This window comes from Crocodylus porosus, unplaced genomic scaffold (genome assembly GCF_001723895.1).
Source record: "Crocodylus porosus isolate Cpor-Errol unplaced genomic scaffold, CroPor_comp1, whole genome shotgun sequence".
Lineage (NCBI taxonomy): Eukaryota > Metazoa > Chordata > Crocodylia > Crocodylidae > Crocodylus > Crocodylus porosus.
In genome coordinates this window covers 249,808,091-249,832,275 of record NW_017728886.1, presented here as the reverse complement: position 1 = coordinate 249,832,275, position 24,185 = coordinate 249,808,091, and the positions used below count along the sequence as shown (strand labels likewise).

The following is a 24,185-nucleotide window of genomic DNA, read 5'->3' as shown; positions in this document are numbered from 1 at the left end:
CTGCACTGAGGTGCTGATGATGGGCTATTCACTCTGGCTTACTGGGCTGCCTGTGGCCTGCAGCCTGGAGGCTGAGCAACCCTGGCTTAAACCACTGTTACCAAATCTACCATATTGTCACAGGAGTGAAACAGCTGACTTGTCAATAGATGGAGCAATATACAACACACATCACACTTGGTGGGCATTTCCTGGAAGGCAACGCTGGAGGGACATGGAATGAAAGAGTTCACTCAGCTACAGCACGCGGTCATGGTGGATTCCCTGGGAGGCAACACTGGAGGGAAAGGGGTCCAGGAGACCTGGCTGTACTTTAAGGAAACCCTCTTAAGGGTGCAGGAGCAAGCTATCCTGATGCAACAGTAGAATGGGAAGTGCAGTGGGAAACCAGCCTGGCTAGACAGCAGTCTCTTCAGTGTGTTGAAACTCAGAAAGGGATCCTACAAAAATGAGGGAACATGGTTTATCCTGGGACCAATGTGACATATGTTTATAGCCAAAGAGCATCACACAGGCATGCAGGGAGAAAATTAAGGAGGCCAAATCAGATCTGCCCTAGGGCAGGTATTGGCAACCTATGACATATGGACCAGATTCAGCCTGAGGAACCATTGGATCCAGCCTGCAGATGTGGAACTTCAGTGGCATTAACTGGTAGGGGGCTTCAGCTCCAGGTGCTCTCCTAGTGCCACCATGGGGACAAACACTGGCTGCTGTCCCTGTCCCTTGTGCTGACCACAAGCATTCTCCCTGTGCCACTACAGAGACAGGGGACAGTGGTAGTCATTGGGTCCTAGAGCCTGCCTACTTATCTGCCTCTGACCTAGGATGGGTCATTCTGTCCCACAGCCAGAAAAGATGGCCTACCCCTGCCCTGGGGTGAGGTAATTTCATAGCCTTTAGCTATCTTTGAGAACTCCAGGTGGACCCAAATGACTGGAAAAGGGCAACTATAGTGCTCATCTTTAAGAAAGGGAAAAAGAAGGATCCAGGGAATCCTGACCTTTATACCTGGACAGATCATGGAGCAGCATAAAGGGGAGTCGGAGGCTCCTGTTATAAAACAGGGTAAGGCTCATTGTAATACTGCTGGGTGAGTAAACAGGCAAATGAGATAAGAAATGCTAGCCTGAGAGCAGGTGTCAGGGAAGAAGAAAGGAGCTGCCAATTAGTCCGTAATCAGAGGGTAACAACACACATGCTTGGGGAGGGCTGGGTGTTAATTAGAGAGGCTCCTGGAAAGCAGCTCTAAATAAAACATCATAGAGTCATGTGTATTAAACCCTCTGTGCATTTAAAAATGGCAGTGGGATGCTTTACTAAAGCTCATTTGAAGAGCTTTAGTTAAAGCACTCCAGTGACCATTTTTAAACTCACGGGGGCTAAACCACACGTGATGCTAGGCAATGCTAGAGCACTCTAGTTGAAACATGTCAGAGCAGACTCAATTGATTAAAATAGTGTTTAAATTAAAGTGCATCAGAGCATGTATATAGGCACCCAGGAAGATTAATACCTGGGGGCTGTGGAGTAATTGTCCATAGGTGATAATGGGAAGAGCAAGATAAGGGCTTGTTCAGAAGCCGAGAGGGTAGTAGAGAAATGGAAAGCAGAGTGATGCTCAGATATGGGAGAAAGCCCTGTGGAGAAACTGATCCCTCTTGCAAGGAGGGGGAAAGAGAGACAGTGTGCTGAGGGATCCCAGTAAGGGATTCAACCTTCAGGAGCAAGGCAGTGAGAAGCCCAGGGTGGGTTATCTGGGTGAGCTCCATTTGCCCTACTAGACTGGCTAGTTTTACTGCCAGTTGTAGAACAGCCTAACTCAGAGCTGCCTGAGTTAGAGACAGGCAGGTGTACATTGTATTAAGGAGAGAGCCACAGTTTCAGTTTCTTTTTTCAATGGAGGACAAGGAAGGGACTAGAAAAGCAGGGCTTGGAGGTCCTAGTAGTGCCAAAGAGGCACATAGAGGCTTGAGCCTGCTGGGGCAGGCCCAAGCTGCAAAAATATCCACAGGAGGCAGGAACAAGGGCTGGGGCCCAGCATCACAAAGGGACAGGACCTGAAGATATAAGGGACTGAAGAAGCAAGAGATTGGACTTGGGCCTGACAGCTCATTGAAATGACTGATTATTAACACCTGTGAGGCATGGGGTGATTGGAGGCCACAAATACAGCTTTTAAGGCACTGAGTGTTGCGATAAGAAGAAAAGAGTGGTAAGACCTAAACCAGTGAATCTCCTGGGGTCCTGGGTATCCTACCAGCATATTTTTAGAAACTTGAAAGGCATGGCAGGAAAATGAGGGAGAAGGGCTCAAGGACCAGGTAAGCAGGAGCAGAGGAGGCTGCTAATACAGTGCCCAGCCTCATCCTGGTACAACAGGTGCATTGGCTGGGAACTGAAAGAACCTGGAGGCAATGACATGGACAACACAAGAGCTACTCATCAGCACAGTCCACAGCAAGCAGACCTCCAAATCCATCAGAATCTGATAGCTCAGTTGCTTCAAGTACAGCAAAGAACTGGAAGAGGTGACAAGGACTCAGGCATAACAAGTCAAGAGGCAAAATAGTCTCTTTGTAAGACAACAGATATTACGTGAAGAGATGGAAAAACAACAGGTGAAACTGGAACAGAGCAATAGATTCCAGGCAGCAGGTAGGGAAGCAGCGGGAATGGTGGGGAGCTTGGGGCTGGGGCCTGTGGGAGCATGGACTGGGGACTCCATTGCACAGGGCTTCTACCAGTGGCGTGTGAGTACCAGGAGCTGCATGCGCACTTCAGGGAGCCCCGCATGATAGAGACAAACCAGTCTGGCGGCACTCCTTGCCACCACGCAGCTCTGACCTTTAGTGTATGATCTGGGTTTTTTCTGGTTCCAAGATGGCAGCCCACCCCTCCCAAAAGGAGTATTTCCCAGGATAAGGAGAGAAACTTCAGGTGGCAAATATCAGGGGTTAGGAATAGGACTTCCAGTCCCAAGATGGCAACTATAGGGCTGGGCACCTGTCAAGGGGCAGGGCTACCCTTGCAGCCTTCAACAGCTCACCAAACTCAGTAAGCATCTCTCCAGCCAAAATAATTGCCCACCTCTGGACTAGATGAATGTAAGGTAAGGTGGATAGAAAACAGATTGGCTCAATGTTTTGTTTAGATGTGTAAATGTGCAGTTCTCCAGGGGTCTGTCCTGGGTTCAGCATTGTTCAATATCTTCATTAATGATTTAGATGATGGGATTGGGTGTATGATTAGTAAATACATTGATGACACCAAACTGAGTGGACTGGCAGACACTCTGGAATGTTGCACTAGGATCCATAATGATCTGGATAATTAAAAAAAAATACAGTACTATAACAGAAGAGGGCAGCATTGCACAAGACTTACTTTTATTATCACCTCCCCAGAATTCATCGAGATTCTCATCCTCCAAGTTCAAGGGTGATGACTCCACATCTGTTTTAAGCACTGGATCCTGGTAGTTCAAGCAGAGTATTTTTCAAGGCAACCAATTATGACAGAGCTTCACTGATATTTATTGCCTAACTTGTGCAACACATAACAAAAAAACAAATCCAACTTACTATGAAGATGTGGAGAGAAGTTTCTATGAAAGGAGGACAATTCAAAAACAAAACTCCAGATGCTGGCCCACCTCAGCCCTGGAGAAGTCTGGTTCTGGGTGCATTTACATGTGTGCTTTAATGTGCAGTAGCCTATTTTACTGCACATTAAAGTGACATGTAAGAAATATGCTAATAGGATGATGTGCATTAAACATCACCTAAAAATTGTGGGAAATTGTGGTTGCACATTAAGGCAAACTAATGAACATTTGTTTAGTACCTTAAGGTACTAAATTTAATGCATATTAGGCAAAGTGCCTTAATGCAGGCCCTTCTCATCCTGCTGGGGGTCCCCTTATCCTCTCCTTATTACAGGCTTCATTGAAAGCAGAGGATGAAGTCATGAGTTATTCCTTTCGTCTTCACCTGTTAGGATGTACCTTCAGGTTGATATGTGTGGGGGGTGCTCAGTAGCTGCTACTCTGCAAAGCAGCAATCTGGAGTTGGTTGTTAGGCCTCCCTGGCTCTCCCTTGGGTGCAGTCCAGCATAGGTAGAAAGCTGGGAGACCAGAAATAGAATATATAATTGGCCTGCCCTGTCTGAAATTTGGGAAGAAAATGTCCCTCATCCCTTTGCAACTGTGCTAATGCAACAGGGTACTGACCCTGCTTAGGGCCTCTAGGAACTGCCAGAATACCACTAGTCATCCTTGGGGAACTTATTGACACCTAACACAACAGTCACTGGCCCTTGGAATAAAGTGTGTGACTTGGTTTGGAGAGCCCCATGTTATGATTTGGAAATACTGAATTGTTTTCCCATGATAACAAATTTTGGTTGTCATAATAATAAAAAGAAGTGACTTACCAGTAACTGGAATTCATCATAGTGTATTGTCAAGGCATTTGAACTCATTTATTCATACAACGCACACAAGACTTGCTGGGTCCACAGTCACTTCATTTATGGGGAAGTCCATCTTAGTGGAAACAGACCGGTGCGGTTTACTTACAAATCTGTGTGTAGGCTCTGCAGCCACCTCCAGGGAAACTTGTAGTGACTGAGCAATTCATCTCATGAGGTCCTAAAAATCTCTGAAGTCATCCAAGGGGATAAAGAGGGAACAATAACCTCGTGAGGGAAAACAGTGTCAAGTGCTTTTCCATCCAGGGCCCTCCAGCCAAGTCTTCCTGATTCAGGAGGCCAGGCCAAAGGGCTGTGCAGAAAATGCAGAAGCCTAATTTAGACACTCTATTTTAAAACATTGGCCTCAGTTAATCCTTGCAATGCTGATGTATAAGTCAGAATAGAAACCAGCTCATTCTCACTTAGCTGTGTCTGCTCTGCTTTATTAACTGAAGAAAAAGGCAGTAAAAGCGTATTTTGTCCCTGAAAGCAGCAGGTGTGACTCAGAATACACAAAGGAAACTGAGCTGTTAAGTACAAAAGTGCCGTTCACATAACCATATTTTTGACCTTCACTGCACTAAAAGTTCAGTCTCTCTGTGTATATTTTGTAATAATTTAAAAGACACAGATAGCTATTATGGACGTAAATAAATAAATAGGCTGATTAAATCATAAGGAAAGAAACCAGAATTGTTTGCGTATGTAAAACATTTTCACCTATTTTAAAAATTGCATGTGTCATTAATTCTGTAGTTAAAGTGTTGCCACCACATGGAAAGGGAAGTAAACTCTAAGCTTAATGAGATCTTTATAGTTCTTATCTATTTCATAAAATGAATCTGGTAAAATTTGTACCATACTGCTTGTCATTTTTAGGAACTGGCCTTGAATGAACAAATAAAAAAGCAAACCTCTGAGCTTATACACAGACTAATTTCACTGGATGCAGAACATCATCAGTATGGTTCTCTATGAAGGTTCAAAGCCTGTTTGAATCATATCATTTAAGTAAATTCCTTCACCAGTCATGTCTTTGAACTATGCCAGGCAGCATTTTTATATATCATTGACCTAACGTTGCATACAAATCTAGTCATATTTTAGTCATGACAGACATCCACTTTTGTTTCTCCATCCATATTTTCCTTCAGAAGTAAATTATATTATCATGATATTTAAATAAATTATAGTATCTATGCTTCTTATAGTACTATGTTTGACAAATGATGCTTGTCAAGAAACTTGGAGGTTTAATTCTGTGTAGAAGTGTCTTAGATTTCCAAAATCTTTTCTCTAAATGTACATTTTCTCCTTTTTTCCCTGACGCATCAACTTGCTGAATATAGGGTCAGATCCTGTCTGATATCTACCAGTGTAATTTTGGAGTAAAGCTAATGGATTTCTTTCTGATTTTCATCGGTATAACTGGGCACAAGATGCTTTCTATGCATTGGCATAATAACACTGTGCCATAGCACGTCATGGCAAAAACCATGCTAATAGCGTACTATGCAGTGTTATTAGGCTAATGTGCAGTGTCACTAAAAAACCATGCACCAGTGCTACTGCACAGTAACTTTAGGAACTGTGCATTTAGTTAGTGCTTTATTAAGGCAGCAGTAAACTAAATACTCAGTATCTAAGGTACATTAATGAATGAATGTGTAGACATGCCCACTGGCCACATCCACATGCAGTGTGGCTGTTTGGTTTCCTGGGGACAACTAGCAGTGGTGTACCTTGTGCTGCTGCTACTTGTCCCTGGGGAACACCCATGCACACATGGGCTGGCATGGGGCAAGTTACCCAGGGTGGAATAGGGGAGGCTGGGGCCAGCACTGGGCTGGCCCCAACAGCCTTACCTAGGGTTCCCAGGAGTGCAACAGTGGTGATTCTGCTGCTCAGAGCCTGGTTGGCAGCTCCAATGCAGCTCTGGGCAGCCCAGCTCCACTTTTGAGTGGCACACACTGCCCGGGTGTACGCTACTCTGCTTTTTTTCTTCATGGGTTTCCAGGGTTAAAAAAACACTCCACATTGCTCCATTGCAGTGCAGAGAACAACTGAATGTGTGGTATGTGGCGCAGCAGGTGTCTGCGGTGCCACATACCACACAGCTGCGCTCATCTGGACACGGCCACTAAGTTCAAAAGCTGAACCTAAATATTTAAATGTTATTATACATTTGTTTAGGTAAATATTTCAAATAATAAAGCTAGATAATTGAATTAAGAAAAATGTTAGGTCTTATTTCTGCAAATATTTAAGTATATATATAACTTTATGCATGTCATTAGTTCAGTGAAAGCCATTAGAATTACCACCATGCATGCATTTGCAAGCATAGAGAAAGCTGTACAGGTTGAGGCCCTTAGCTAGTTCAGAATTTACATCTTTTAAAAATGAAAGAAACTTTCCTTTTACTTCACAGTGCCTGGTACAATATTTTACATTAAACTGACATCCACGGCTTGTTCTTTATATGAGTTGAATTTATGCTGTTTAAGTAGGTAGTCTGTAAACTCTTACAATATTCGCTATTATCTGTAATTTTATTCTTTGGAAAAGCCTGCTGACTTCCTGATGTTTACTACTAAATGCAGTAGTGGGAAGAGTGTATCAAATAATTGAGCCCTGAACTGAATGTACTAGTTAGTGCATTTAAAAGGTACAATTTTCTATGAACTGCAGGCTGTTCCTGTGGTTTCAGTCCTTGCTTATGTAAACAGCATGTTCCCGGTACATTGTCGCCGGTTGCATAACGCAGCATTCCGTTGTGCCTCAACATCCTCCCACGTGCTGCAGTTAACAGTTGTACGTCTTTCTGGGGACATAGGGCCTGATCCAAAGCACAGTGAATGGGAGTCTTACATTGAGTTCAGTGGCCTTGGGCTCCAGCACTGGCATGAGCTCTAGTGGGAGCCTCTCAATTGTAAGGTCTCTCCCAGCGAAAAAAGGAACCTTACGATCAGCTCTGCAATGGAGAGGAGAGAGGAAGTTTCACACAATATGACTCAGAATCCTGCGGGCTCCTGGCTGATAACAGGCATCTGGGAAAACAAAAGAGAGACCCAAACAAAAATGAATGTATAGATCCTAAACAAGAGTGCACCTTCCTGGCAACAGGAAGATCAAAATCGATTGGAGTTTTTCCACTGTACAGGGCTGCTGGATTGCAACTTGCATCTTGGAACTTCATTTGTAGCGTGAAGTCTGTAATGGAGAGGGCAATGTCAGAGGAAGGATGCGCACTAGCCTGGGTCTTGAAAGATGTACACTCAGTTCTCTGCTCTGCCACAGATTTCTTGTGTAACCTTGGACAAGTTGCTTGTCATCTGTGCCTCAGGAGCCCATTTCCAAAATAGGGTGAAGGATCAAGGTATTCATAGATTCGTAGATATTAGGGTTGGAAGGGACCTCAGCAGATCATCAAATCCAACCCCCTGACCTGGGCAGGAAAGAGTGCTGGGGTTAGATGACCCCAGACAGGTGCTTGTCCAGTCTCCTCTTAACGACCCCCAAGGCAGGGGAGAGCACCACCTCCCATGGGAGCCCACTCCAGATTCTGGCAACCCTTACCATAAAGAAATTCTTCTTGATGTCCAACCTAAATCTGCTCTCCATCAGTTTGTGGCCGTTGCTCCTAGTTAGTCCAAGGGGTGCCTTGGTAAACAGAGCATCTCCCTTGGTGTCCCCACCTGATGAATTTGTAGATGGCCACAAGATCCCCTCTCAGCCCTCTCTTATTGAGGCTGAAGAGATTCAGGTCTCCTTGTAGGGCCTTACCTGCAGGCCCCTAAGCAGACGAGTGGCCCTCCTCTGGACCCTCTCAAGGTTATCCACATCCCTCTTGAAGTGCGCCCAAAACTGGACGGAGTACTCGAGCTGCAGCCTCACCAGTGCCTCAGAGGGGTAGTATCACCTCTCTGGACCTGCTTGTGATATACCTGCTAATGCATGATGAAGTGCATATTCAAAGAAGGTGAGGTGCTCAGGGAGGTCATGTGAGTACCTACCATAATATGTACTCAGGGAGGTCATACGATGGGAGGTCATGTGAGTACCTACAATGCACTCAGGTATTTTAATACAGCTGAGAGTCATAATAGCTGTTGGGGTCATGTTCAACTGGCTGTGTTCTTCTGCCTGATGCTTGTCTTTCCTCTTTTTCTGCTTCTCACCTCTTATCTTTGTCTTTCCTCTGCTTCTCTCAATTCTTCTTTGGAAGCTGCTTTCTGCCTCAGTGTGAGCTTCTCTATAATGCAGTGCCAGCATGGTCCAGCCCTGTCCACATGTGCTTCAGAGCCAGGAATCTGCCCATGAAGTTGCCCTCAGTTTTTACCCAGTGCTTACTCTTGAGATTTCAACCACCGGCAACACACCCTTGCTGTAGTGTACACTACTACCTCTGTGAGTCCTAGGGTAAAACTAATATTAATGGAACAAATATTTAAAAAGACCAAAAGATCAAGAAAATCAGAAAAGAACCTGTTTCACAGCCTGACAGATCCCATGAAAAGATGGGACAAAAGCCAAGACTACTAAGACATTTAAGAATGGACTGCCCATCACCACAACCAGAACTGTAAGGCATAATTTTGTCATGGCTCTCTGAAAGACAAACTGGACAGCCAGAATAATCTGTTTCCATCTATAGCATCAGCTGGATGCATTAGCTAGATGCTTCCAATTAAACTATTTGTTTCAAAAGAGTTTCACCATGCTGATACTGAAGTGGGATTGCTAGGCTTCTATATTAGATGAATGGAGGCAATTAGAACTCTTGTGATGTTTGTTTCTGGCTGTCTGAAGACTGAGGAAGATGGCAGTGCATTGGATCACACACTGGTGGTTATCTTTATAATCACAAAAGTCTATAATGAGAGTTATTCAGGGCCCAGAAGAAGTTTGAAATCAGCCAGCCTCAAAATTAGGAGCAACTTGGCCTTATGGATGATAATGCATTATCACACTTTTTTAGCTTTTATGTGACTTCTTGGAGCTCTATGTGGCAAAGATAGGTTAGAAACACTGGATTACTCCCTATCTGCATACAATTCCACAGTCTAGTGAGAGTTAAGGAAAATATTTTCTGTGACTTCATCTTCCAAATAAAATTCACAGTGAAGCCAAAAGAGAGAAATAGGATTTACAGCTACTGAAGTGATGAAACAAACTGGATTTCATATTTACATGGAATCTGGAACTGACCATAGATTGCTGCCAAAAGGCAGGTAAAACAGTAACCCTTTGATTCATGCTTTGTGTAGGAACATAAATAATATACAATCGCCATGAAAAAATGTGCATTAGTGCTGAATACAATAGAGTAAAAACTTTGTAAAGCAGACTTTACTAGCAAACAGGTACTACAGAGTGTAATTCAATAGTATCATTTTATAAATGGCACTTTTTGCCACATTAGATACTAGCAGCTTTGGCATGTAAATGGAAAAACATATTTCAGATTTCTTGGGTCTGATTAAAAGTTTTAGAACAAACTGAAACATGAATGAAATATATCTTTTTTTAAAAGAAAATATATTGCGGATATGATTGTGGGGAAATACTGCTTTATAGAACCTAAACTGAACTATTGCTACATTTGCATCCAGTTCACCTCATACTTAAGTGTTTTTTTAAATAAAAATGCATATATTACAAGATTGTTCCTGAAGTGAAGATTTAGGGCTGTAAAATTTACTGACAGCAAAGAATGTTGCTTTAGATGAGGATGTGAGTTGTTCCCAAACAAAATGGGGGGATATTTAAATATAAAACGATTACATTTTCTGTTCTATGACCTATGTGAGGGACATACCAAGAAAACATAGCAGAACAAAAATTAGACCTATTGTGCCCCACTGTCAGATGGGAACTGTGCTCTGGATTCTACAGTCATCTTGATTTCAATTTACAGCAATAAGTAAGGATTTTTTAACAAATTAACCAAAATACAGTAAGACCTATGCAGAAAGAGTACCTCATAGTGGCTGTATATTTTCTGCAGCAGCAAATCAATACTAGGTACAATACTGTAGCCCTACTTAGACAATCTCCCCTGCCCTGCGACAGAGACTCACTGGGAGTTTTGTCTAAGGAAACACCACAGGTCAGATCCATTACTCTCAAAGCTACACTGGGAAATAAACGGGAAAGTAAGCAAGAGTTCTGTTAATTTCAAGCTTCAATAGAAACAGTATAAGAAAAACTTAATGGTACCTAAATGGAATAGCATCACATATGGGAAGAAACAGATCTAATATTTTTTTAAACATAAAAAGGATGGAACAAGGAAAAAAACCCTAATAGTTTAACTGTACAATCACTTACTTTACGAAGCCCTCCAGTACCCAACTGAAGCATTTACAGTATTACTACAAGTTTGTGACTGATTGCATTTAGGACTTTTCATAATTCTTGCATGCAGTGAAGGTCCTGAGGCTGAACTCCAGCATGGATAGTATAGAGAAAGGCCATGAAACAATTTTTCAGCAGTAAAAATGTAAAGTTGCAAAATACAGAGTTTATGAGAATTTCTGACACTGAAATATTTTGGATTCTAATTCATCTACCATTTGGCAAAAAAGTGTCTTCTGAGTTCTCATTTTACTTGTGCCCCCAAAATATCTGTGAGATTTACAGTTTGTATGAACCAAATTCAACTCTGGTACAAGTATGTAAAATAGTCACATATAGGATAGATATATGCGGTCCTAATCGTAAAAGCTTTTCATCTCATTCTCCTGTCTTGGTTTTGCATTTTATATTATGTCCATGACACATCATTTAATATTAAATCAACAGCTAGCTGTTTGCCTGAAACTTCAGCTCTGGTAAATAAAGCTTCACATCACTAGCTAGTGTTGTTAAATTAGCAAGCTCATCATGAGTTAATGGCCTTTTTTCCTTATGTTCCCAATAAACAGCCTGCCCAAAGAAACAGACCAGGGAAAAACGAAGATGCCAGAAAATATTGACTTTTTCCAGAATTAATTTCTGGTCTTGAACCAGAAAATAGAATTGTACAAAGAGGAACAAAGGAAACTAAAAGCCTGTTAGATAGTTCTACAAGGCTTTGGAGCGGGAAGAGGAGCCATCTGTCTCCTGAGCACTCGCAGGTCAACCACTGATGAGATGAATTTAGGCATCTAACTTTAAAAGGTTTGCCAATACTTTTACTTCTAGGAAGACATCTAATATTGGGGCTGGCTTTTTGTACTTTAAAATATTTTGAGTAATTATTGACAGAAGCAGTACATGTTTAAATATAAAACAAAAATAACCTTTTTCTCGAAGGCTCAGATCGAGCGAAAACATTTATTCTTTAATCTGGTTTTGAGATACATTAAGCAAGTACTACGAAATTCTTAAATATCCTTTAGCATCAATGGCTCATGAAAACAAATTAAAATATTAATATATTTATGCTTTTATTTACAGTATTTTCCAAAAAATAATACTTAAAATCACTTCTCTGTAATACAATCTACATTTTTCTATAATATGATATATTTTATATGAACATGGTTACAGGAGATAAAAAGGAGTGAATTTGCAATTGCTTTGTTTTTTTTAAAGCATCTGCACAATAGCCATGGCACTCATTAAGTGAAGAAAGTTTGTTTTGTTTTGGCTTTTTTTGATAATATATATGAGAAATTAATGGTTCCTTTTACTGTAGAATGACAGAGTCTTTCTCACCTTCTTTAAAGAAAGGTGTGGTCCAGTTTCAATCATACACATGACTGGCAAGAAGAAATATGTGAGGTCTTCCACTAGGCCTACCTTTTTATGATCTTTGGCAAATTGTATTTTAATTTTACAGATAGACAGGAAGGTCATAATTCTTACTTAAAAAGAGTATCTTTAAAATGTCAACATTCATCAGCAGTGTTTTCCCTGAGATTAATATAGCATGATCAGAATAACCATTCCTCCTAAATTCATAGGCCTCTATGTGCAGGCTTGCATGGAGGGAAAAGGTCAGCCACTATTTTCCACTCCTCATATAGGCTCAGAGTGTCATTTTTGGGTCTAGGGATCTAGTGTGAACACCTGAAGCTTCTTCCCAACCAGACTTCATCCTTTAGGAACTTCCACGGGAAAATATGATGTAACAGACTGACTGGTATCTCAGATGCTGCTATGAGAAGACATGGGTAATAGTAAGCATTGTACCTGCAACTTCTATGAAACCCTGAAATATTTTAGGTCTGATTCAGATACACTTCCACTGAAAAGAGCATTATACAGTCATAAGAAAGTAGTGCTGGAAGGGACCTCGGGAGTTGATTTAGTTTGGCAACCCACTGCTCAAGGCAGAATCTTCCCTGACTAGACCATTACAGTCAAGAGTTTGTCTAATTCCTTGAATGATCCCAAGGTCTTCAGTGGCACTACTTGTAGAATAACATGAGAAAGGAAATCAGAATTGACCTTAAAAAAATATGTTTATAAATTACACCCCTGGTACTGAATGAGAGTGAAAGTGCATGCACGGCATCTTATTGAGTGGTTATTCCAATTAGCTTAGCCATTCTTTTAATTAAATGCCTAACACACTTAATTGTTAAATTGCATTGAGATACTTGATTAAGGACTTGCTGGATATATGTGTAGAGTGATATAACACTAATGATATACTTCTGCTTATATCACAAGATCTTTGAAATTTATGACCCATGAGAATTGATTTTAGTTCACTGGCAAGGTAACATTCACATGAAAGAGATCTCAGTCTTAAATAGTTTACGAGGCATCTGTAATAGTGTATACCACCCTGTAAACAATGGAACAGAATCAGAGCTCTTATCAGTTGGCATAGCTCCACTAACTTCACTATAACAGTTTACAGCACCTGGGATGTGCCAGAATGGCCAGAATGTCTTTTCATTCTAGGTCACTTACTGCCAGATAGATTTTTATATCCTCATTCATGTTTGGTAATTCCTTGCTCCATGTATTTGGTAGTACTTCTCATGCACTAGGATTTCACCTGTTATGGGGGACTTTTATCTCCAGTGAAATCTGTAGAAATTTACTGTTAACTTAAATGGGCCCTGAATATCCTGTGAGTATGCAGAGCCTAACATATTGAGAGATCACACTATAATTGGCGTGATATTGTAATGGCTATCGTGTGAAAATTGTCATCAGTATCTTTAAGAAATTGTACATTTTGAGTGTGTAGGTCATTTTAAAAACACTTCACCAATATAGGAGTTAGAGAGAAGTTATTAAAATCTATATCATATATTAAGTTCAGAACACAGAATGGATATTCCCATTAAATAGCAGTCAGGAAATGGTGTGCCACATGTGCTTTGGTGTTGGCAACTCTGCTGGCCTCAGCAACCTTACCTGGGGCCTTGGGGGCCAGGGAAGCCGCGACTGTATCACTCCTGTGGCTGGGAGCCTGGCCATCAGCCAGACTGTGGCTCTGGATGACCAGGCTCCTGGTTTGGGCAGTGCACGCTGCCGCTCCACTTTTTTCTGCATGGGGTTTTTTGACCCCCGGGATGTCTCGGGATCAACCCCCCCCCCCCCAACACACACACAACAAGGTAGCAGCATGGGGAACACCTGAATTTGCAGTGTGTAGCACTACAGATAGGTCTGTGGGGGCCACGTACTGCATGGCCGTGCTTGTCTGGATGTAGCCATAATGTTATGCAGTGTGGAAATGTTAGTATATTAAAATCCCTTTTTGATGTCATATGTATTTAAGATGCACAGTTCAATACGTTCTGATGAATCTATTGGAAGTCTACAAACAATCTTATATTTAGTATATGGAATAAGTAATTGTGATATAAATAACATAAAAGGAATCTGCTGAATACAAAACTCCTCTGCATGATTAGTGCTGCAACCTTGAGGCAAATATGAGGAATTTTCACTCAGAGTTAGCCATGAGTTTCTCTTTTCTGCTCATATATAATTTCAGCTCTGATGGTGCAAGCTCGCATGACGGCATGGTACTAAAGTCTTCTTGATCCTTTGATGAAGTCCGATCAAGTATTTGAATGAGGAAAAATCATACTGCAAGCACTGTTTTTAAAAGAAACACAATCCAAACTATTAGTAGGAAGGAAATACCAAAAATTAAATTAAGGCTTGTTGGCATTTTCACACTGATGGTCAAACTTTAATTTTTTTACTAAAAAAAGTCTATAAACTGAAAAGTATAGAAGGCCTGCAATGTGTCTTTATACTTTGTGAACAAAAATGTATATGGTACATTCAATTCATCTTATTTCCAAAGAGTAGTCTATGGCATTCCACTTACCACAGAATGATCAAGAAGTAATTTTGACTGAGCAGAATATATCATTTATAGATTTTTTAGAAAAGGTTTTTCATAAATTCATTTGCAAAATAAATCCTGCTGTTTTAAAAAGAGGAAGAGTCAATTAAATACAATATTTTATTAATAATAGTGTCAATTGCAATTTATGTGGCATGTATATGGTTTTCAAACATTTACTAGTTTGAAAATGCTGATAATCAAAGTTTAAGTAAACACATTCAAGTGCACTGCTTCAATTTGAAGTGCACTATACCTGCTGAATCAACTGAATATTTCAAAGCTAATGTTAATACCATGATTTGTTCACTTTACCTCTCAAGAATATTATCCCTCTTCTAGCATCAGGGGTGTCCAAACTTTGTTTAAAATTGTCAAAATGCCAGGAGACTGAGCCATATGTACATTACACATAAGGTAAAGAGATCAACATTTTCAAACTGGGACAGCTCTGAGTACTTAGGCAGCAAAATAAATGGCCTGATTTTCAACAGCCAACATTTTAAAACCAATGCACATATCTATAACATTTGTGAATTCTTGTGTTTTCCTTCCTAGAATAGTATCTTCAGATATTTGTAAGGTTTACCCATCACTGATACCTGAATGCCTGCCATAGAGCATGAATGATTTTTTTCTGCTTATGTACACATTTAAATCTTGTTTGCTGGTTCAATTTACAGGAAACAAAACCATGAATCTGAGCTCTTTCTTAACCCTGTGATTGAAGGGAGAGAGCGACACTTGCTCTGGGGACTGCCCTATAGACACCCATAAATTACACGGAGGGGATATGCCAACCTGAACATTGTGCAAATCATGCATGAATGCTGGCTAGTAAACAACTTGTTATCTTGCCTCTTCTCAAGCACGTTGATCAAATGGTTGAACAGCAGGGAAAATTATGCACAACCTTTTAAGATAGCCTCCCAACAGACACACATACAGTTGGACTTGTCAAACTAAAGGCCTCATTCTTGGCTTCAGCAAGCAGGGCTCGGTCTTAAATGCTATTTTGTTGGTATCTATTGTTCATTCATTGAATTTTAACCAGCGTTTACTAGTTAGCAAGAGGGGAAAAACACCTGTAAAGGAAAATAATCTAGGTAGATAAGTCAGGGTTTTGGCTCCCTTCCATCATTTTGTCTTGTATCGATTCTTTGTTATTCTGTTCACAACGTGTCCACCAAGGGAATTTCCTTCTCAGGATTCCATTTCCTCCATCACCTCCATGACAATAGTTCGAGGGCCAGTCAGAATGAGATTGCTCACTGTCCTGTAGTCTGCATGGAGAACATTGAGTCCATTGACAGAAACCACAAACTGACAGACCTAGCAGGAAAAGAGAAGACACAAGCAGCCATCCATTAGCGTTGCTCTGTATGACTGTTTACTGATACACTATAAGCACCATAGTCCAAAATATTCGTAAAGCACTTTGGAATAGCTATGTGTGGCACCCCTTAAATATTCTACAGTTCTAAAGGTTTCTACCTTTTACAGATTAATTTTCTATTAGTGAGATGTGAAATATCACTGGGCATGGCAGGATCTTCCAAAACTGTGGGATTCTAAGCAATCTGACTACACCGGGGGGTTAACCCCCAGTCCATGGGCCAGATCCACCCCGCAGTGCCGTGTCATTAAGCCTGCCAGACTTCCACAGGTCCGGAAATTCGGTGGTGGGGAGGGAAGTGGTGGCAGCATTAATTGCTATTTCCCTGCTGCCAAATTTCAAGACTTGTGGTGAGCCTGGCTAGATCAGAGGTGCAGGGTTGGGAGGATGTGAGCCCAATTCCCACAAGAGAACAAGCACAAGGATTAGCCCCCCACCACTGAAATACCTCATTTATTTTCTTTATAAACACTATGATTTACAGCAGGGATGAAAAAAATACGGCCCATCTGGAGGAGGGGCACATCTGGGCCACTAGTTGATTATATCCAGCCCACGTCTGCCCCTGCAGCATTCTGCATGGAGTCAAGCCCCTCCTACTCCTGCCTGGTGCAGCCTGCACCATGTTCCTGCCTGCACCTGCCCCATGCCCACAGACGGCACTACCCTAGCCCTGGCCAGTGCAGCCAGCATGCAGAGTGCTGCTGCTGCAGCCATTCGGGGACTGCTCAGATCCCCCTGCCTCCAGCGGCTCCTCCTCCTGCCCCTGCTGCCTGCTTTGGGCAGCAGGTAGCACAGGGAAGCAAACAGCGTGGGAGCAGACCACACTGCACTGAACTGGTCAGCTCTGCTGCATGTGCCCCATGCCTTCCCCCCTTCCTTCTCTCCGCCCTGGGCCAGCTCCTGGAATCTAGCTCACAGGCAGTCTGCACTGCATCATGTGCACCCCCTCCTACTCCCCCCCCACCCTCCCACCCAATATACTAAAGTAAGACTTTATTTTGAGCTATTATGCAAGCACCTCTAGATATACTACTCAAAAAACATATCAGGACAACAAATATTTTTTATCAAATTTAAATATTCTATAGTAGTTTTTTTATTTTTAGTAAATGATTTGTATATCTATGATTTGGTAAATAAATTATAATTTGTTAAATTGTATTTTCTAAACATTTTATGTGTGTGGCACTTGACGGCTCACCAAAACTTGTTAAGTAGCCTGCCAGCTGAAATAATTGCCCACCTCTGATTTACAGGGTACTTTACTGACACCCTGCATAACTAGGCTCCAGTCTAGTTCTGAACAATCTGAATCCCTAGTCCTGCACTGTTACACATATGCTTAATCAAGGCTTCCTATATAGTGCTATGGAAATCAATAAAACCATTCACAGTTGTCAAACTAAGCATGGGATTAGAAATTTTCAGGATTCGGGCTAAAGGTGAAATGTTCCTCTCATTTGAATAAATAGTAAAATTTCCATTGACTTAAAAGACACCAATTTTTTTCTGAGAGATGCTGGAATGCCTGTAATCAATGGAAGTTAGACATTTAGCACTAGGGATGGTCAAAATACGAGTTGGGCATTTTTGCAGAAAATCCTTAGGAAAAATCATTTTTTCTTACTATCCTATAGACACTATGATTTTTCATTGAAAAACTGAAACATGAGAAAGTGAAGCACTTTTAGTTTCAATTTCCCTATCTGTAAAATTTGTGTTTGCATAAATATTTTCATATTGTCTTTTGAAAATTGCTATAAAAGATGATAAATGTTCTTAGAGATGCAAGATTTACAAAGCAAGAGGGTTTTTTTTTTATAGTTGGGAGAGATGTTAAGTAAATTTGAGGGCTCAAATGCCCTTCTCATCTAATAAGGAAGCAGATTACGCTTAAGATAAATATCAGTTAGGACAATTACTTTCATTAACTTTATGTTAATTAATGTAATTGCCTAAAAAAGGGAAGCATACAATAAACCACTCTATTTCCTATCTCACAGTCCTCAAGGGAAACTTTCATAAGACAAGGCTGCAAACAGAGATCATAACATAAGTGCATAACAAAAACTACACAGAGGTTTTATGGCTCATTATAACATCTGTTCCTTCTGCTAACCTCTCTCTGCTCCACCCTCTTCCCTTTTGATTGGTCTTATTCATGAACATAATATATACAACTATAGCAACACTCTTTACTTGGTCTATAGCATAATAGGATTAAATGAAAAAAATTCTAAGTCAGACAGGACAGTATTCACTTAGGACTTTTTTGAGCTAATCAACAGGTCACTTGGTAATGTCCCTCCATTCCTTCCTTGGAAAAAAACTGTTTAAGAAGAGCTTGTACTAATGAGAGAGTCTTTTGTTTTGTTGATGGGCTGATAAATGCTGTTATCAACTCCCTGCTGACCCCCTTGCTGGTCAGAAGCAGCAAGAGGGTGGTGGGGTTCCCTAATCAGAGCATCCTGCCAGGGCCTGGCCATGCCCCTCCTCAGCTCAGGACTGCAGAAGGGAAGGGAGGGTGTTTTAGCACCCGCTGACTTCTAGCCTGAGCTACAGCAGGCATATGCCTACATTTCTTCAGTCCAGAGGGGATGTCTGTACAGTAGCAAACTGATTCAATGTAGGCAGGTTAGACTAACCTGCAAAGATTGAATTGATTCAGGCTCAGGCTTTTTGAATGTCTATCCCTAGCTCTGGGGCTCATGGACTGTAGCCTTGGTGGGAAGCTAGACATTCAGCATATTTTAGGAATCGGCTACATTAATTTAGGCAGTTTTATTGTGGTTTAACTGTATCCACACTACAAGTGCTACTTTTCTGTGTAGAAAAGACCTTTGTAAATTTCAAAACACTTGGCTGAAAAAAATTATCTCACCAACCTGCCTGAAGTGTGTCCCTAACTAGCCTTCAGAAGCTATACCCATTTAGCTTACAATACAGATTTTGACTGTGCCTAAAAGTTTCTCTCAACTCTCAGAGTATTGTGAAGACCTTCTATGCCTTTCCAAGATGTCAACAAGTTTTACTGAATTATTACTTTGGCTCCAGTATAATATTCCTGTTCACTTAAAACAGTTACAAAAACAACATTGTCTCTTCTTACTTAATGCAATTTTTGGATGTTGAATGGCTGACATTTATTTTACTGCTGTATAAGCTAGAGTACAACTTATCTGGGAGGTTTGCTTGTTTTGAAATACTGCCTATTTAGTATTAATCATATTTATTACTGTAGTACTTATGGGCCAACCAAGAATGAGGCTCCATTGTGCTACACCAATGCTTTTCAACCTTTTTTTATTTGTGAACCCCTAAACATTTTTTAACAGAAGTGCAAACCCTTTTGGAAATTTCAAGTGGAGATGTGGATCCCTATGAATTGTAAGTGTGGGTATTCACATACTTTTGATTGATCATAGCCATCTTTCACAGATCTCTCAGGCATAGTATACAGACTTCCAGGAGTCTGCGGACACAGGTTGAAAACCACTGTGCTATACATTTTACAGAGTAGCAGAGTCCAAGCCTTGAAGAGTGTACAGTATAACTAGTTAAGAAAAGCCCTAGGCACCATGGAGATACTAAAATAGGCAAGCAGATTGAACAATTGTTATGTTAAATTCCACAAGTTTTGGAGAGGATTTAGTTAGTAGCTCATCTGAATGAGAAAAAAAGGGACATGATTATGAGTGATGGACTCAGAAGGTCAAAGAGGGGAAGAGGAACAGATTTGACATAAGCCGAGGTGGATAAACTACATGGGATAAGGAGAGAAAGGACTAGAGCAAACGGCAAAGAACAAGGAAAGTCCAGTCAAACGGTGTGAAATTCTCTGAATGTCACAAGATCTCAGCCTTGGCAGCTTTAGCAGCTGTTCTGGCCAGCTGGAGTTTCTGTCTTGCTCCTCTGCCATTTTTCCCCAAGGCCCCATACAGGAAAAGGCGAAGGAAACAGGCTTAACCTTGGTCCTAGTGCCTCCATATTCTGTGTGGGGCTCCCCTGCACTGGTCCACAAGAATGCTAAGAAGAGGGGTAACCTGACTGGGCCTTGTTTCACTACCTCCACAGCAGCTTTTGTAGCTGCTTCTGGTAGCTAGAATCTCTTTTTGATGCTAAGATGCATCAAACTGAAGTGAAATGTGGTAGTTTCATGCATTTTATTTATTGCTGATCAACTGCACTGTGGTCTTGATGGGAGTTACAAAATGAGAAATACACCAAGTACAGCAACACGCATACACAGATATTAGGAGTCATCCAAGGAGACTAGTTTACAAACTCAAGATGATTTAATACTACATTTCTAAGCATAAATTATAAAAATAATTAAAAAATTAAATGTTCAACTTGCAACTATCCCTATTCAGATACTGTAATAATAATAATATGAATTTCTAGATCAGCGGACTTAATGGACAATAAACAAAAACTAAAAAGTCCTGAGGGGGCTTTTCATTGATCATTTCTCATACAGACCTCAAGAGGAAATTGCCATGAGATAGGATTCCATTCTTAGCCTTCCAGGAACTTCAACTATTGAAAAAAGAGCTGCCATTTTGCTGGGTGTGTGCAGTCAATAGCGATATTATGATAGATATGCAATCAATTTTAAATTAATTAGCAAAGGAATAAAAATACTTTTTTACCTCATTTAAAATTCTTTGAGTGTGTGACTGTACGGAACAAACTGTGGAGTTTTACAGTGTCCTGCTCATTCAGTTACCAACTTAGATTCACATTTCTGTGCAGTGAAATGCCATCAACAATTTCAATTTTTCTTGTTTTCTTGAACAGGGACCAGGACATACCACCTACCAGAAGTAGGGACAATCTCAGGGATAGCTCTGTCAGGGCTTCAGTCAGCGCAGATGTAGTTAGGGATCTTCTGGAAGGGCTAGACATTTTTAAATCTGCAGGTCCAGATGCCCCCCACCCAAGGGTGTTGAGGGAGCTGGCAGGGGTCATCACAAAGCCCTTGCCCAGCTGTATGAGCATTTGTGGTCATCTGGCCAGGTGCCGGGGGATTGGAAACTGGCTAATGTCCCAATTTTCAAGAAAGGGAGGAGGGAGGACCCAGGGAACTATAGGCTTGTAAGCCTCACATCAGTGTTTGGGAAGATCTTGGAAAGAATCATCAAGGAGAATATCTGTGGGGAGCCTGCAGGGGAGATCATGCTCAGGGGCAATCAGCATGGGTTCACCAAAGGCAGGTCCTGCCTGACCAACCTGGTTGCCTTATATGACCAGGTGACTAAATCCTTGGATGATGGTGTCAACGCAGATGTAGTCTGTCTAGACTTTAAGAAGGCCTTTGACACTGTCTCTCACCCCATCCTCATCAATAAATTAAGTGACTGTGGCACTGATGCCTGCACAGTTGGATGGGAAAAAATTGGCTGATGGGGCGCACCCAGAGAGTAGGGGTGGATAGGTTGTACCCAACCTGGCAACATGTGAGCAGTGGGGTACCCGAGGGCTTGGTCAAAGGGCCCGCACTGTTTAACATCTTCATCAGCAACTTGGACGAGGGGGTGGAAAGCACGCTGTCCAAGTTTGCTGATGACACTAAGATGTGGGGCAAGGTGAAAGGAGACAGAGGCTGCAAATAGATTTAGACAGACTACAGAAGTGGGCAGACGAGAATAGGATGGGGTTCAACGTAGACTAATGCAGGATGCTGCACCTTGGGAGAAGGAATCCACAGCACACATACAGGCTGGGCCATTCCCTCCTTGAAAGCACAGAGGTGGAACAGGATCTTGGAGTCATTATTGACTCCAAGATGAACATGAGCCCAATGCCAGACCTCAGCCAGCAAGGCCAGCCATACCTTGTCATGCATCCAAAGATGCATCTCAAGCCGGTCCAGAGAGGTGATACACCCAATCTGTGCGACTTTGGTCAGGCTGAAGTTGGACTACTGCGTCCAGTACTGGGCACTGCACTTCAAAAGGGATGTGGCTACCCTGGAGAGAGTTCAGAAGAGAGCCACCTTCTTGGTGAGAGGGCAGCAGGACAGGCCCTATGAGGAGAGACTGAGGGACCTGAACCTGTTCAGCCTCAGCAAGACGAGGCTGAGGGGGGACCTAGTGGCTGCCTACAAACTCATCGGGAGAGATCAACAGCAAATAGGTAGAGCCCTTTTCTCCCCAGCACCACCTGGGGTGATGATGAACAATGGTAATAAGCTGATGGAGAATAGGTTTAGGTTGGAGATCAGAAAGCAATGTTTTACAGTTAGAGTGGCCAAAATCTGGAACCAGCTTCCAGGGAAGTGGTTCTCACCCCTACCTTGGGCAAATTCAAGAGAAGGTTGGATGATCACCTGTCTGGGGTCTTGTGAACCCAGCATTCATTCCTGCCTGTGGCAGAGGGTCAAGCTAGATGATCTGTTCAGGTCCCCCCTGACCCTAGCTACTATGAAACTATGAATTGCAAAATCATGATTCTAAAACCTAATGTCTCCTTTACAGTCATGCTCAGATGACTCAATCAGAACTGGCCCTCACTATGAAAACTAGTGTTAAACTACAAAATATGCTTCTTCTGCTGCTGTAGTACTTGGACGGTCGAGTGACAGACCAGGGCCCTCTGTGCTAGGTACTAATCAAGAAAATAAAGCCAATGGACTGTCACAGACAGCTCTCCATTTAAGAGTAAGACAAGAAACAGAAGAGGATGCAATACAGTCTTGGAAAACAGTAAGATAATACCAGCCAGGATGACAAGCAGTGGTCTCAGGGACTAGGGACAGAAATTACATATAAACCAGTATAAGTAATTGCCAACAGGTTCAAATTTGTAACACAACGGAAGTTCAGTGCACATAAACCACTTAAAAATGGCCAAAACTGGTTTAAGATAAACCTGGATGTATGTAGTATCAGACTTAACTGATTTAGATTAAATCAGTTTACTGAACTTCTGTCCTAGATCCTCTCCCATTTCAAGTTAACTCTCATTCCCCAAGCATCCCAAAATGCTTTGCACTTCCCCCAAAAACCACACTTGCAGGGTGAGCAGGCTAGCCTTGGACCAACCTGTCAGCTTCAGCCAGCCTTCAGCTTCTGGCCTGGGCTACTGTAGGCATGTGGCTGCATTTCCAGAACAAAAGTGAATGTCTGTTCACTTGCTTCTGTGCATCTTAGACTAACCTGAGAAGACTGAATTGATTCAGCCTCGAACTTTTTGACTTTTTGTACTTAGCTCCACAGCTTAAATACCTCAGATGATAGAGGGCTTAGTTTTTAAAAACAATATTTCTCTACCATTTTAAAATTACCTTTAGCCATCCCTCCCTTTAAAAATAATCTGTGATGGTTTTCTGATTTTAGCAGAAACAATGTTTTAAGTTTAAAAGGAAGCATTGAGAAAAACGACCTAAAAATTCCTCCAGCAGTATTTGCCGTAAATGATGACTGAAACATTTACTGGAGTTGTGAAGAAGTGACTGGATGAAGAATGTCTTTCATTTGAAAGCATGTCTAACTTTCTCCCAAACATACAGTCAATCCAATAAAAAGTATCATCCAAAAATCATTGCTTCTTGCCTCCTGGACCATCACACCTATAGCATCACTCTAACACTAGCAGAAGAAGGACTTACTTTTATACACATCTCAATGCAAATATCAATCCATATTAGTTAAGTAAAAATCGCTAAAGTCAAAAGACAATCTACCCACAGCAAAAAATAAAGCCCTGATTCTAAACTTATTTCAACCCTTTCCACTTTAAAGTCCAGATCCATCACTAATGCATTTTCTTGGATGTTTCAACAACACTTTATTTAGAAATTGTAAGCATTTTTTCAAATAATTGCTCTGCAATTACCAACAATTCAGTCTTTTTTCAGGTATGTGGGGAGCCAGAGGAAAAGCAAGGGCAATGTTGGACCCCTGCTAAACCACATGGGGCAACTGACAACTGACGCCCAGGAAAAAGCCAACCTATTAAATAGGTACTTTGCGTCAGTCTTTCATCAGTCACACGGGATGC

At 41.6% G+C, this 24,185-nt stretch overlaps 1 protein-coding gene and 1 long non-coding RNA gene across 2 annotated transcripts in view; one reads left to right on the top strand and one right to left on the bottom strand.

The window, feature by feature from the left end:
• Positions 1 to 2,054: 2,054 nt before the first annotated feature.
• Positions 2,055 to 16,165, top strand: LOC109321592. Its single transcript, XR_002104099.1, has 3 exons — positions 2,055 to 2,140; positions 2,908 to 2,909; positions 16,154 to 16,165. It is a non-coding gene; the product is annotated as an uncharacterized LOC109321592 (long non-coding RNA).
• Positions 14,884 to 24,185, bottom strand: part of DEPTOR (DEP domain containing MTOR interacting protein) — a 122,642-nt gene continuing 113,340 nt past the window's right edge. Inside the window, exon 9 of the mRNA XM_019552307.1 lies at positions 14,884 to 16,114. Within this exon, the coding sequence (XP_019407852.1) occupies positions 15,986 to 16,114 (129 nt within the window). The 3' untranslated portion in view covers positions 14,884 to 15,985. The remainder of the gene's footprint in view (positions 16,115 to 24,185) is intronic.